At 45.1% G+C, this 15,816-nt stretch overlaps 1 protein-coding gene across 6 annotated transcripts in view; it reads right to left on the bottom strand.

The window, feature by feature from the left end:
- The window catches only part of Smoc1 (SPARC related modular calcium binding 1), a 153,126-nt gene that overhangs the window by 61,575 nt on the left and 75,735 nt on the right, over positions 1–15,816 (bottom strand). For all 6 annotated transcript variants that reach the window (XM_060387788.1, XM_060387790.1, XM_060387792.1 and 3 more), the window contains exons 2-3: positions 11,782–11,947; positions 9,835–9,947 (exon numbers count right to left, since the gene is read on the bottom strand). In XM_060387788.1, the coding sequence (XP_060243771.1) occupies positions 9,835–9,947; positions 11,782–11,947 (279 nt within the window). The remainder of the gene's footprint in view (positions 1–9,834; positions 9,948–11,781; positions 11,948–15,816) is intronic.

Genomic DNA, 15,816 nt, shown 5'->3' with positions numbered 1-15,816 from the left:
GATGATATGATCCTATATGTAAGAGATCCTAAAGATTCTGCCAGAAAACTCTTAGAACCAATAAAAAGTTCAGCAAAATATCAAGATGCAAGATTAACATGCAAAAATCAGTAGCTTTCCTATAAACCAATGACAAACATACAAGAAAGAAATAAGGAAATAATTGCATTTGTAATAGTCTCAAAAATATAACTAGGAATAAAATCCAACCAAAGATGTAAAGGATTTCTATAACGAAACTTTTAAAACACCGAAGAAAGAAATTGAGGAAGAAACTAGAAGGTAGGGCGACCTGCCGAGTTCATGTAGTAGAAGAATCAATATTGTGAAAATGGCCATCCTACCAAAAGCAATCTACATAGCCAATGCAATCCAATCAAAATTCTAGCAGACTCCTTCACTATGTGAAAGTTCATTTGAACACACAAAAGACCCCAGACAGTCAAAGGAATGCTGTTTAAAAATAATACTGCTTGGAGGATTCACCATACCTGAGCCATGGTAATAAAAACAGAATGGTGCTGGTACACAAAGCAGGCACGTGGATAAGCAAAATAGAGGACTGAAGTACAAGGCCAAGCAACTGTAGCCATTTGACCTTAAGCACAAACGTCAAAAACACACATCACAGAAAGGGCACCATCTTTCACAAATGGAAGGAAGGAATACATTTTAAGATAGGCCTAGGTAGGGACTTTCTAAATAGGACTCCAATAATAAAATTCATAATCAGCAAATGGGACCTTATGAGATTAAAACTTTTTTTTTTTATTTTTGTTTGTCTTGTTTTGAGACAGAATTTCTCCATGTAACCTTGGCTGTCCTAGACTCACTTTGTAGATCAGGCTTGCCTCGAACTCACAGAGATCCACCTGCCTCTGCCTCCCTGAGTGCTGGGATTACAGGCATGTGCCACCGCACCTGGCTAAACACTTCTTATAGCAAAGGAAATGACCAATTGTATAAAAAGGCTGCCTACAGAATGGGAGGATAGCTCTGCCAGTTTTTCATCCCACACAGGCTTAGTGGCTAATGCATACAAAGAACTCAAGAAATTAAACATCCAGAAAATGAACAGCTCAAATCAGAAAACGGGCTGTGGGACTGACCAGACAGTTCCCAAAGAAGAAATAAAACTGACAACAAACGCTTTCAGAAAGTGTTTGACACCAACAGCCATCAGAAAACACACATTAAACTACTTTAAGGTTCCATCCTACCCAGCCAGAATGGCTACCATCAAGAAAACAACAGCAAACGCTGACGAGGATGTGGGGAGAAGGAGCCACTGTCCAATGATGGTGGAAGTGTACATTGGCCCAGCTATAGAACTATAGAAGTTAGCGTACTTTCTTTAAAGCTAAAAGTACAGCTACCATGTGACGCAGCTATGGCCCTCCTGACAGAAGCCCAAAGAACTTCAAGCCCGACTACAAAGATCTTTACACAACCAAGTCTGTTCCTACTCTGTTAACCACTGCCAACAGAGGAAATGCAATCAGCCTAGTTGTTCATCAGCTAATGGATGGATAATGCAAATGAGCACATACACACAATAAAATATACAAAATGGAATTTTATTCTGCCACTAAAAAGAATTAAATATACAGGAAAATGGGTGGGTATGGAAAATATTATACTAAGTGTGGTAACCTAGTCCCAGAAAGCCAAATACTACGTGTTTTCACCACATGTTGATCCTAGCTTTGAATATTTAGATTCACTAAGATGTATAAAAGAGCCTTCTTAAAATCTGTTCCTTTGAAAGCCAATTTTATATGTATTAGGAGTTTGAACTAAGATAACCTGCATAGGCAGACAATGCTTTCTCTCTGAAGACATGAGTTTTTAAATGAAAATCTCAGTACCATTCCTAGGATATTTCCCTGTGAGCTATTGGTGATGGAGACCTCAGAGTCCCCCCAAACAACACAGGCTATGGCCATTGCTCATCAAAACTAGATGAATGGACCTTCTTTTGGCCCAATACATGCCTTCTAAAAATTTGGTTCCCAGTTTTCAAGGGTTTGTGATAAATTCCTTTATACAATAGAATAAAATGTAGCAATTTTTGAAATAGGTAAATCCATATGGTGCTTAGCTAAAAATAAGCCCACAATATAAGGAAAATATTATAAAAATAACATGTATTATTATACTTTTTCTAAATAATAATAAAACTGTTGCTGATTTTTTTTCTTAACAAAACACAGAGAAATCAAGCTGGAGCTGACATGGAAACTTCCTCCAATTTGGCTAGCTTTCATAGTGCTGAAAGCTGATAGGCAGTCCCCTGGGAGGGAAAAGCCATCACCAGACTTACCCAAGAGTGATCCCAAGACTTACCCAAGAGTACAGTATCAGCCTGCAGGGCAAGATGTGGCCAGTGGTGCAACAGTGGTGTGAAAGTTCAGAGGGTAGATAACCAGTTGCTTTCTGACTGGATTTGAGACCTACTTCACAGAAGTGAATTCATGTCTAATACTATAAAACAGGTCAAACTTCATGGCTTGAGAGAACACAGATCCTGAGAAGGAAATCTACGCCTGTTGTTTTGCTAAGAAGATATGTTGTCAATCTTCCTTCTAAATAATTATCTTTGTACCCATAGATTAGAGCTTCTCTCAACCTTGGTCAGAGAAGCCTTTTTTTTTTTTTTTCTTCAGTGAGCCTCAGTCAAGACAGACTCATAATTGATCAACTGATGAGAAAAAGTGACCGTTATGCACTTTTCCCTAAATGAGACATGTATACCAACCCCTACAAGATTCAGGGAACACTGTGGAAGAGGCATGGAGAGAATGTAAGATCCAGAGGAGGAGAAGGCGTGGTGTGAAATGCTCTCATCTGAACATGCCATGACCATTGCACTCATCGACTTACAAAAGCAGTTGTGTGCATGGGATCAACAGTCAATAATTCCAGCATGGAAGGGGGAGGAGTTCCTGAGGCTCCACCCCTAGCTGAGGAGCTACTGACAACTAAGGGCTGCTAGGGGAGGGCTAGTCAGTTCCCTTCAGAGGTGCGGTCACTGGTAGGTTGCCCATGCTCACACAGATAGTGCTAATTAGGCTCAGCGGGTTAGAGACAGACAGACTGACTGGCTGGCTGACAGAGAAGGCTGTGAAGGTAAGAGGGGCACTTGTTGAATGGGAGCATGACGTAGGGGTTGAGGTGGATATAGTCAAGACACGTTGTGTATAAAATTGTAAAAGAATAAATAAAAATATTTTAAAAATAAAACAGACTACGCCTTCTTTTGACCCACTACACGCCTTTCCAAAAATCTTATTCCCAATTTCCCAGGTTTCATTCCTTTATACAAAGAAATGTAGCAGTTGTTTAAGAGAGGCAAGCCAATGAAACTTGACTGAAAGTAAGCCCACAATATGATTAGAGAAATGTTACAAAGTAACATATATTTTTGTACTACTTTTCCTTAAATAATGATAAATAACCACATACACACAAAGATCCAGAAGCTCACAAACATAACAGTTCCTGTTTTAGGAGAATGAGATCTCTCATTTTATCTTCCCGCCCTATAAATCTCTGTGTCATCAGTTTGCAGAGTGTGTGAAGTTTTCTTAAAAAGCTACTTTTTAGAAAAGAATTAAAATGTTTCTCTGTGACTACCTGTTAAGTCCTAACAGTCAAGCACATCATATATGTAAACTAAGTCTCTTCAACACACATTTTAGTGGCTACACCGTGTGCTCTGCCATAATTTGTTTAGGCAAATATTTAGGTCAGTTCCAGCTTGCTTGCTTGCTTGCTTTCTTTCTTTCTTTCTTTCTTTCTTTCTTCCTTCCTTCCTTCCTTCCTGCCTGCCTGCCTGCCTGCCTTTCTTTCTTTCTTTCTTCTTTCTTTTTTTTTGCTCTAACAAAATTGGAAATCCTTTGTCACTAAACATTTTCACACATTTAAAATTATTTTCTTAAGAAAAAAATTAAAAGAAATAAAATTCTTTCCTTGGAATGAATTCCTAGACATGAAATCGCAGGTTCCAAATGTGAGCCCATTTAAGACTTTTGACCAATGTTGCGAAAGTATCCCATTACAAAACAGGTGCCAGCTGACTTTCCCAATAGCAACTTAGGCACAGACCATTTCCCTCCTCCATTCAACCCTGGGTGCTGCCATCTTCTCCTATTGTAACAAGTTTGACAAGCAAAATGGTTCATTGAGTGTGTGTGTGTGTGTGTGTGTGTGTGTATGTGTGTGTGTATGTGTGTGTGTGTAGTTCCTGTTGGGTAAAGATGCATGTGTCAGGCCAGTGATGTTCCTCAGATAATGTATTTGATAGTTTTATGTCAACCTGACACAAGCTAGAGTCATCTGAGAGGAGAAAGCCTCAGCAGAAAATAAATAAATAAAATAATAATAAAATATATACATACATACATATATATATATACATATATATATATATATATATATATATATCCAAGATTGGGCTGTCGGCAAATTCTTAGTTGTTAATGGTGGGTGGCCCATCCCATTGTGAGAGGTGCCTCCCTGGGCTAGTGGTCCTGGGCTCTATAAGAAAGCAGGCTGAGCAAGTCCTGAGGAGCAAGCCAGTAAGCAGCAACCCTTCACGGCTTCTGCACCAGTTTCTGCCTCCAGGTTCCTGCCCTGTTGGGTTCCTGCCCTGACTTCCTTCAGTGATGAACAGTGATATAGAAGTGTAAACCAAATAAACCCTTTCCTCCCCAAGTTCATGGTGTCTCGTCAGCAATAGAAACCCTGAGGCAGATGCTTTCTGCCTTGTTTTTTTGCTTGTTTGTTTTGTTTTTTGAGACAGGGTCGTTCGTCGGCCAGAATCTTGCTGAATAGGTTGGGCTAACCAGCCAGGGAGTCTTAAGGACCCTTCCATCTCCACCTCCCCAGTGCTAAGATTACAAGTGCACCACCACACCCATCTTCTTATACGGGCTCTTGGGAGCAGACTCAGGTCCTCATGCATTCAAGCCAGGTGCTTTACTCACCGAGCCATCTCCCCAACCACTCCATCAGCATTTTATTTATACACTTTAATGAGTAGAGGAGATTACATCATACATATTCATTTTTTGGTTATTTTCATTCTTTTTCCTTTGGTGGTATCAGGGGTTACGGATGACCTGTCACCAAGCTACATGCCCCAGCCTCGCTCACAGCTAACATCTTATTTTCCTATGCCCTCCTTCTTGGCATCTCTTGACCACATCCTACCAGGTTGTTTTTCCCCCTTTCAAATTACAAGAGATTCCAATACGCAAGGTCAGCTCTTTGTCATTAAAGCTAATGAGTATCATTTGTTTTTAGCTTAAGGTGTTTACAGTCAAAAACTTAAATTTGTGTTTGTTTTCTTGTTGACAAAATGCAGCCTGAGCTCTTTGGGCTTCTGAAATATTAGTTTCCAGCTACACATGTGCGGTCTTTATACACTCACTTTGTCGTGTGTCTTGCTATCTTTTCCACGTGAGGCAGGGGTCACATTTTTTTAATTCCTCATAGCAACCACCAGTGCATAGCCCAGAACACGGTGGAGCTCCAAATGCCTGCCTGCCTGCCTGCCTGCCTGCCTGCCTGCCTGCCTGCCTGGGATAAAAAGATATTGTGTCTGGAGATTTGCTTTGAAGTAGCTCAGTTTGGGATGGGAGATGAAAATGGGGTGAAGATGAAACAGAGTTGGCCACGTGTCAATCATTGTTGGAAGTGGTGGTGGGTACCACAAGTGGTGGAGTTCATTATACTATTATGCCTACTCTTTTGTACTTCTTTTAAAAAACTTCCATAATCAAAGGGGTTTTTTTTTTAATGTGTGTTTGATTGATTGGGCAACAAGAGAGGGAATTCTGGGATAACAATGGTGGTGAAAATGAATTACACATGCATCAAGGCCACTTCTGCACAAAAACATCATGAGCCCCGAAGTTAACCAGCTTGAGTAAAAACCCCTTCCAGCTCAGTGACCTCAAACTGCTCTTCACCCCTTCTGAAACTCCACTTTTCTTTATATACAGGCATTAATAACTACCTACAGAAGGTTACAGTGAGGAGCAGTGAGTATAATAAACCTCTGGCTGGCCCCAGCACACCCAACAGTGACCATCATTGTCATTCAGTGATGTCCAGGCTTGACCAGCTCCTGCCAGCACTTCCTGATGGCAGCAATTCAACTCCCCGTCACCACAGCTGAGGTTTCAGTTTGGGCAGACAACAAACACTTGACAGAGACCTTGGTAGAACAGATATTGGGAATTATGTCCCTGGTATCCAGAGAATAAATAGACAACACTTACATAACAAAAGACAAGGCCTGAAGCACCTGCCTCCACTCCAGGCCCCCAAAGAGCCGAACCCCACATCTCCGTGGTGCATTTAAGAAACCAAGGAGACAAGGGGTTTGAATTTTTTAACGAATATCGACATCACCCCTGGAGGAATGAGAAGACTTAAAAAGCATTATGTCTGAGGTGGCTCCATAAAGCGCTTCAGCCTTGCAAGCATGAGGTCCTAAGCTTGACCCCAGAGCTCAGGTAAAATGGCTAGACATAGTGACATGCCTTTGTGATCCCAGTGCTGTAGAGGCAGAGAGAAAGCCCGATTGCAGGGCTCACTGGCCAGGCAACCTAACCTAATTGGCGAGTTCTAGGCCAGTGAGAGACTCTGCCTCAAAAAAACAAGGTGGTTGTTTCTGAAAGAACAACACCCAAGGTTTCCTCTGGCCTGCACACACACACACACACACACATGCGCACAAGCACGTGTGCAACCATACACACACGTGTACCTGCACACTCAAACACACACACACAAAAATACCGGTGTCCGGATGCGAGCCTCGGAATTCGATTTAATGGTCTGGGACAATCCTGAGTACTGAGAGTTCAAAAAGTGGCGTACAGACAGAGATGTGCAACGTCTCTGCCGTAAGTGACAATGAACCATCCGAGTGTGAGTTGAGGTTGGGTACAGTGAGGAAAAAGGACAAAGGAAAACAAAGAAGGGGGAAGCCACAGAGTCCCCACATGAGCCTCATTAAAGCTCATTCGGTCATGTGGCCCCCAGCTGCGCCTCACGCCAGATAAAGCCCCGTCACTCTCTCCTTGTTCTTCAGAGGAACGACATCTGTAGTAATTCCCAGGACTAAGGCACGCTACTGACTCCAGGATGCATACATGCCAATATGCCAAGGAATATTAGAGCAGTGTAGCTTGTCTCTGGGCTTTGGTCTTTAGAGGGATGAAAAGAGCTGGCTGAGTGATGATGGTCCGTGGGGGAAGGAGACAGGCATTGTGTCTCACAGCCCTCTGGCTGCTTGTCAGAGTGACTGAATCACACTCGGAGTGGCAGTCTCGTCTTGTGAAGTTATTGCAGCATCTTTGGGAGGGGTGAGGGGGACGGGGCGGCATTTCATTTAATCACTTGAGCTGGGATGATCTACTGACTGGCTGTCTAGCTGCCCACCGCGCTGAGCAGGCCTGAACTATGGACACATGGCAGTGCTTAACCTGTCACAGAAACAAGGGATACCGGACAGTCTGTGCACTCCGGGGTGCTCTCATTTAGCACGTCAGCCTGTGCTAATCTGGAAGTTCCTTTCCTTTAGCAAACACCACCTGGTCGGGCCAGAACAAAAGCTGGCTAGGGGCTGTCTGTCGTGAGACAGCAAACACTTCAGAATCAGGGGGGCAAAGGTCAACCACTCTCATAAGCAACACACCCGGGGACTACACGAGCTTGCAGAAAAGAGAAAACAGCTGCCTTCAGCTCTGCCCTCCTCCCTGTCACCTTTCTCCCACAGGTCTTAGCCCAGAACAAACCTCGGAAAGGTCTGGTTTCCCCTCTGAGGATATAGACGCTCAAGCACTCTTTCAAATACGGACAAGGGTCACTACATTCTTTTTACTAGACTAAATAGCAAACTTAAAAATGGATAGGAGGGAAGGCTCATGAATCTCCGTGCTTGGAAAGATTCAGCCAAAATCTTTGTGTGCCCTCTCCCCCCATCCCCCCATTCTTAAGTAGTGCCATCCATAAGGTCTTGGGAAGATCTAAGTTGGAGGTCCACGTGAAGATGGTGCTGATAAATACTTACATGGCGCCCATATGTCCCAAGTGTTTCACATGTGTTAGCTCATTTAATCCTCATCACAGCCTCATGAGGGAAGTGGAATAATAACCACTAATAACAGTAATATGTCATGCATAACATAAGAGTAATACATAATGCCCATGATGTCATAATAATTTATCACACGTGTACAACAAAACAATCACGAAGATAATCGTCTCCATTCTCTTTCAGAGGAGCGCCCTGAGCAGCTAGGTGACTTGACTGTGTGGGTTGGCCTCAGGCCCAGGCACTCGGCCCCAACCAGGCATGCGCACCCACCACATCCCTAGACTGCATCTTCCTAGTGCATACTTCAGAGCTTCCTCAGAGTCTGTCAGTTCAGAAAGCAGCAGAACATAGGAATCTCCAGAGTGCTCTGGGCTTGAACCCAGCTCTCCACTCCAAGCCATGATGGGATAATGGCACCACCTCCCACAGCTGTGCAAAGCTCTAAATGGAAAGTCAACAGAAGCGAGCACCTCACCCAGGGCTGATGGCGAAGGTCACTTTATCCCTGTGCTCTCTAGCTGGTTACATGTTTGAATCAACTGAGAAGCACTTAAAATATAGAAGTCACTGGGCAGTAGAGGCCCACCCCTTTAATCCCAGCACTCGGGAGACAGAGGCATGTGGATCTCTGTGAATCTGAGGCCAGACTGATCTACAGAGTGAGGTCCAGGACAGCCAGGACTACCAGGACTACATAAAGAAACCCTGTCTCAAAAAAAAACAAAAAACAAACAAACAAAAATTGAAGTAATTCTCCACCCAACCACCCTTCTGTGTTACTACCCAAGACAGTATTGGCCTGAGAGCAATAACCTCCTATGCCTCGCCAAGAAGTGAAATCTGAGAAACCTCTAACCGACAGCCACCCTGCACTGCATCTCCTGATCGGGAATTAGAGACACTTTTAAAGCCCTGATGCTGTTGCCTCCATCTCTGAAAGGGTAGACTCCCCCTGAACGCTGTTCTACTGAATAGGAGGGTCCTAGTGGAGAGGGCCAGGCACAGGGACAAGCCCCATCCAAGCTAAGATTACCATGTCCTATGACTCCCCCTACTCCCATCACAACAGCACCTTCATGCATCTGCCATGTGTCCTGACTCACAGAAGTGGGCCCTAGGGAGCAGCCTAGAAGCTTCCCCCTTCAGGAAGTCCGCCAATGCCAACGTATCCTACCCTGCTTTCACACAAAGCAACCGGCAGAACGTTGAGCAGAAGAGGTGGGACTGCTGAAAGAAGAGCATTTAAAAACCTTAGTTCGTGCCCTCATGCACACACATACGCACACACACAGTCTGGAAGCCATGGTATGCTTTGTGCACAGCAAGGGGTTGCGGACGGGTGGCCATAAACTGCGAAGGGAATACTGAGGTTGCCCGTGGAAACTGGCAGGGGTAAGAGAAAATAATCAGCCCACATTTGACAGAAGAGAAAAACGCAGGTCTGGCCCTCAGAAGAGAGAGCCAGCAGGGAGGACGGGGACCCGGCCATGCCAGTTTCCTGGCTCAGACTCCCATGCATCTTGTCAGGGCCCACTGCCAATTGGCAAGGAGTGGCATGGAGGGCCCAGAAGAGGAAAGGCAGTGCAGAGGGGAGATGAAGAGCCACTCACCCAGCCATTTCCCAGAAAGTGAAGGTGCCAAATGACCCTAGTACTCTCCAGACACCTCCCTTCTGCCTCAGTCCAGCAAGCAGCCCCTGAGGAACCCCTGTGAGGCCTCACCTGTGTGAAGGAGCCATCCTCACCACACTCTGGGACAAACACAGCCTCCTGAGGCTTCTTGGCCTGTTCCAAGGCCTGAGCCCTCTCCAGGCGACACTTGCTCTGGCCAGCATCTAAACAGGGAGAGGAGGACATTGTATGTTTCACTTGGATTCCACATAGAAGCCAGGGTCCAAAATGGCTGTCCCATGGCAGGAACACTGAGAAAAACCTTCCACCTGGGGGCAGGGCAGCATGCCACCAGCCTGTCCAGCAGTAAGAGCGTGATGCCTGTGCCCACGGATGGCTGCCCAAGCTCACCCTCCTCTTAACGTTATACTTTGTAAATTAGAGGAGAGGCATATTTGCCCAGGGTCTGCTTTTTTTTTTTTTTTCCTCCCAGATGTTCCTTTGCTCATACTATGAGGAGAGGAGGGTTCCATTTTCATTAATTTCCCCGAGCTTTTCTAAAACTAATAAATCCAGGAGGTGCAAGAGGAGTGTGATGGTGCACACCTTTAATGCCAGAAAGCACTATGACAGGCTAGGCTACATAGTGAGTGCCAGACCTGCCCGGGCTATATAGCAACAATAGATAGGGATTTCATGAGAAATTTACGCCTGTAATCTTTGGGAGGCAGAGGCTAGAGGATCTCTGTGAGTTCGAGGCCAGCCTAGTCTACAAAGCAAGTCCAAGACAGCCAGGACTACACAGAGAAAACTTGTCTCGAAAAAAGGGAGAAAAGAGGGTAGGGGAGAGAGAGAGAATCAAATGTCTGGAACAGCCAGCTTGGCTCCTGTGTTTTCTATGATGGCTATAGGCAATCAACAGCCACAAGCTCAAATACCAACAGGACTAAGAAAGCAACACAGATTGTGCCTGAAAAGAATCGCAGTCAGTGCTCAGAAGCCAAAAGGACTATAGCAAACCAAAAAGCAAGCTCTGCATTAGGGGCTGGAAATTCCTCAGCTCTAGCTATGCGTTGTTTTGCATGAACAAACCTGATGGTACCAGACCTACCAGTTTTGGAAGAGAGAAACAAAAGGCCAGCTTGTTGTTGTTGCAGAATCTTCCAATTTTTAAATGTTATCTCAAAATACTTGTCATGTTTTAAAGCAGATCAAACAAAACGCTTCTGTGAACCAACTGTTTGGAATCCCTATTTGGGGGACCAGCAGTAATATACTGGGTCTCCATTTTGAAACAAAACCACAAACAAACAAGACACTGGCCAGAGAGCCCCTTGCTCCTTGATGGTGGCAGTGTCTGAAGATCAGGGATGTGCTCATCCACACCCTTCCTTCCCTCACACCCTGATGGAGGGTGGAGAGAGACACAGATGCATAATGGGAGTTTGGGTTTCTTTAAAAAAAAAAAAAAAACAGTTATGTTGTGTAAATATGTTTTTTGTTTTAATCCCAAGTGTGGGGTTTTAGTTTGGGCTTTAGTTTGCTCACAGCTGATAACTGTCTCATGTGGGGTGTGGTCTTTGACAGCTGATGATGGCCTGCCTCATGGGGTACAGAGAGGGGTGTGGTGTGGGGCTCTGAGAATATAAATATGAGTGCCCAGAAAGAGAAAGTGTGCTGTGGTGGTGTGTGGTGGGTGGCAGTGTGGCAGTGTAAGGACAGACGGAGAGAAACTTTTCAACACAGCAGCTTGGGGGAGACTGCTTACCGCCTCTGCTGCTGACAGAGATTGGTATAACCCCAAAAAGAACCCTTCCACCCTAAACAGCTGGGAGAAGTAAAGGGGTCTGCATACCCACTCCCCACTAACCTTCTCTCTCCTAGGTAGGGTTGGGGTTGGAAAGGAGAGGCTTTAAGGAACTCCAGTGAAATAGTGTTTGAAAAGATGATGGATAGAGAGGAAAGAGCAAACCAAATGCGTGCAAGTCCAGTGGTGATTTCTCAACGTGGGAGCTGCAGTCCCAGCAGCCTCTGCTGGTCTGAGTGCAGGTCACTCACCTTTGCATCTACCTCGATGGACCACGCCCAGGGCTGGGTCTCGGCACTTGGCTCTCTGGTACTCACACATGGACTCGTAGGACCTGCCATCTGATGCGCAGATAGGTTTGGGCTGAGTCCTGGAGCAGTGGAGATTGCACTGAGGGTCACGGTCGCTTATTAGAAACTACATTGGGAGAGGGAAAAAAAATGAGATGGCACAGAGGTTAGCTTTGCAAGAAAAACAGGGAGAGCCCCGTCGGTTACAGCATTGGCTTGCCCTTGGTAAGTAAATCTCAAATAAATCTTAAGTGCCGCAGTGCATGCCTTTAATCCCAGCACCCGGGAGGCAGGGGCAGGAGGATCTCTGTCAGTTCAAGGCCAGCCTGGTTTACAAATCAAGCTCAGGACAGCCAGGACTTGTTACACAGAGAAATCTTGCCTTGAAAAAAAAAATCCATAGAGATGAAGGGGTCTTATTAACTGACCACAAACAGGATGCGCCCAGTGATCCACATTCAGGATCTTGTCAGCCTTCACAACTAACCCACGAAACAGAACCCCTGACTCTGTAGATAAGGAAACAGCAGCCTGGGAAGGTGTGACTGGACCAGTGTCATACAGCTGTGAATAGTAGGGATCGCCCTACAGCCTAAATCTGTGCACAATAAAACCAAAGCTTTAACCTGTAAGACATCCACCCTCTCTGCCTCTATGGATACCTACTTAGACTTCCTCAGGTCCAGAACTCAGTCTCCAAGTTTTACCTATTAAATTATAGAGTTGAACCCCAAATCCAGCGCCTTTCCATTCTGCCCATTGCTCTCTAGTGGAATACCAACCAGCCAAGCGAATTTCTGTAAGAAATTATTTCCTCAGAGACTGATACTCCATCCAAGGACCATTCATGGAGATAACCTAGAACCCCTGCTACATCTAGCCCATGGTAGTTCAGTGTCCAAGTGGGTTCCATAGTAATGGAAAGAGCGACTGTCTCTGACAAGAACTGATTGGTCTGCTCTTTGATCACCAACCCCAGAGGGGGAAGCAGCCTTAGCAGGACACAGAGGAAGACAATGCAGCAACTCCTGATGAGATATGATAGACTAAGATCAGAAGGAAAAGGAGGAAGACCTCCCCTATCAGTGGACTGGGAGAGGGGCATGGGTGGAGAAGGGGGAGGAAAGGGAGGATTGGGAGGGGAGGAGGGAAGGAGCTACAGAGGGGATGCAAAATGGTCTTGGGGAAGTTGCCCGTGTTTTCTGGCCCTTCGTTTTTCCCATCCTCAGCAGAGAGGATACTAACATGCCCTACCTTGTGTTACTGCGAAGATTTCGCTCGTCTTTAAACAGTGTGGTTTTCTTTTCAAGAGAACTCACCAGAGGAGAGACAACGTTTCCTTTTTTAAACCGGCAGAGGTTGCCTTGTCTGCTCTGTCGCTCCTAGAGAAGGACAGCTACAGGCGTCACCGTGGCATTGAACTAGAGGCCATAAATTCAGTTTGGAAGTGGCTTGTTCTGAGCCAAAAGAGACTCAGGGTGACTGTGCCAGAGACCAGCCTGACAACAAAGGGAGCACTCTGCCTGCAGACAGACAGGTTACAGAGTCTCAGAACCCCACCTTCTCCAGCCCACGAAGGTGGTCTCCGTGTCAACAGGGCTCCCACAAGATGCCTGTCTCAATTTACTGGCCCCTGAGGTGCTATTAAAAACTTCAGAGACAGCACAGGGCAGTTGCTAAAGACCATCTTCAATCGACGGTAGGCCCTCATTTTTTTTGTGTGTTTTGGGAACTGAGTGTGTTTGTGACTGCTCTCAAAACACAGGCTGAGCTGTATTCTTGGAGCTTTAACAGTGTGGTTCTGCCCCTCCTGGGAGAGATCACCCTGCATCCACGAACGTTCAGAGTGAGGCAATCCTCCCATCTGCCCATCTGCGCTGTAGCCAGGAAGTGGGGGGGGGCACACTCAACACAGACTCTGCCCACGGTGAGCTTCCACTGCAGAATAAGATGCCAGGCAAGGGGCTGGAGAGATGGCTCAGTGGTGAAAAGCACTGCCTGCTCTACCAGAGGACCAGGGTTCAAGTCCCAGCACCACATGGCAAATTGAAGTACACACATACATGAAGGCAAAACATATATAGTAAAAGTAACCATTAAAGATTTAAAAAAACAAAATAAACAAATAGTAAATTTAATAATAAATTAATTAATTAAATACGCCAGGCAAATAGTTGTCACACAACACATGAGCAGAGAAAATAACAGGGGGGTATGATCCTAGAAGCTTGTAAACACAGAACCACACAGTTCCAAAGAACTTTTCCTGGGATGTTCTGTGTCCATGCTGCCAAATACAAAGGCGGCAAAACACATGTAATATATAGCAAATGCAACTAAGAGACCAAATCTTTAGTTGTGTTTAATTGCAGATGACTAGGTGTGAATAGTGGCTACCATATGCAATAGCCCAGCCATGAAGAAAATAACAAGGAGAAAAAAAAATGCTCCTTAATTTTTTGTTTGTGTTTTCTGAGACAGTCTCACTATGTCACCCAGTCTAGCCTTCACCTTGCATTTCCCCCTGCTTTAGCGTCCTAAGCGCACACTGCCATATAACCAACCTCAACTGTGCTTTTCCTAGAGCAAGGCTAAGATTCATTAGAATCTTAAATGACATTTTTAAAGCAAAGAGAGATCTGGAGGGTAACTTCTACATTCTGAAAATGGATAGTAAATCAGTCCATTACTTATGGGTCAAGAGCCAGGATATCCCTGGAGTTTGTCATAGTCCAAAGGAAGGCATGAAGGTAGGTTTGGGTTTTTTTCCTCCCATCTTGCAGGTCACAGTAGGTGCGGGATGGAAATCATTGAATAAAGCAATGTTTATGATCAGTGTTCTCAGCACACGGATAAAACTCGAAAGAATTGAAGTGACCGTGATTGGCAAGAACTGTTGATGATGGCATCAGAGACAATTATTCTCCCCCAATGACTCAAACACTCAGCTGTTTCCCTTGAGAACGAAAACTACATTTTTATTTAAAAAAAAAAAAAAAAAAAAAAAAAAAAAACAACTTCCTTCCTAACCAAGAGACAAGAAAAGCAAAATAATAGTGGTGTTAAATATCATTGCATAATATAGAAACCAAACAAAGGGGCCAGGACAATTGTGCAGCTGGAAGTGTCTCTCCCACCCCTTCTCCCTGGGGACCAGATAATTCCAAACATTTTGTGTTGTGCTCACATTTGCAAAGTGGGACAGACACTTGACATACTTATAAACAAGTCACCCTCCCTACTGAAAAAGCTGCTCGCCAGGGGCTGCCTCTGCCATGGGGAGGACAAGGGCAGATGAAAACCAAGGGGGAGGCAATAATCCCTTCCATCTGAAACGGTCCCTGCCTTTCGGTCTCCTGTCTCCGGCAGAGCAGAGTAAAAACTCTGCTGCAGCTTCTGCCCAGAGAGACCATCCCCAACCAACTCTGTCAGATCTGACAGGCTGCCAAGTTTCCACGGCAACGAAGGAAACGAGAGAGCCAGCCCAAGGCTCAGCCTGGGAGAGGTTCAGTTCTTCCTATTACACTCAGTTCTCCAGCCCTAATGTCCACCTGCTCTTTTATTACTGTATCATCATTGTGATGTGTGTGTGTCTGTGTGTGTGTGTGTGTGTGTGTGTGCGCGCGCGTGCACGCGCGCGCATGCACATGCATGTGTGTGTGCCATGTGGTCAGAAGAGGGCATCAGTTCGTCTGGTGCTGGAGTTACAGGCAACTGTAAATTTTCCAGTGTAGGTTCTGGGAACCAAACCTGGGTCCTATGGAAAAGCAGCAAGCACTCTTAACCAATGAGCTCTCTCCAGCCTCATACCCCAAATGAGTTTCTAAACATGTGTTTATCTGATAACAGAGAGGTTTTCCTGTTTTCCTCAGGTGTTAAAGACATAGCAGAAGCCATTCTAAGCTACAGTCTAGTCAGCGGGCTTGGGAGAATAAAGTCTACACTCTGGATTACGAGCGGCGCTGCTTCTCTTTGCGATAGCATACTCAAAAATCA

Source organism: Meriones unguiculatus, chromosome 7 (assembly GCF_030254825.1).
Source record: "Meriones unguiculatus strain TT.TT164.6M chromosome 7, Bangor_MerUng_6.1, whole genome shotgun sequence".
In the NCBI taxonomy this organism is placed as follows: domain Eukaryota; kingdom Metazoa; phylum Chordata; class Mammalia; order Rodentia; family Muridae; genus Meriones; species Meriones unguiculatus.
The sequence above is the reverse complement of the archived record's forward strand: the minus strand, read 5'-3'. Positions and strand labels throughout refer to the sequence as shown.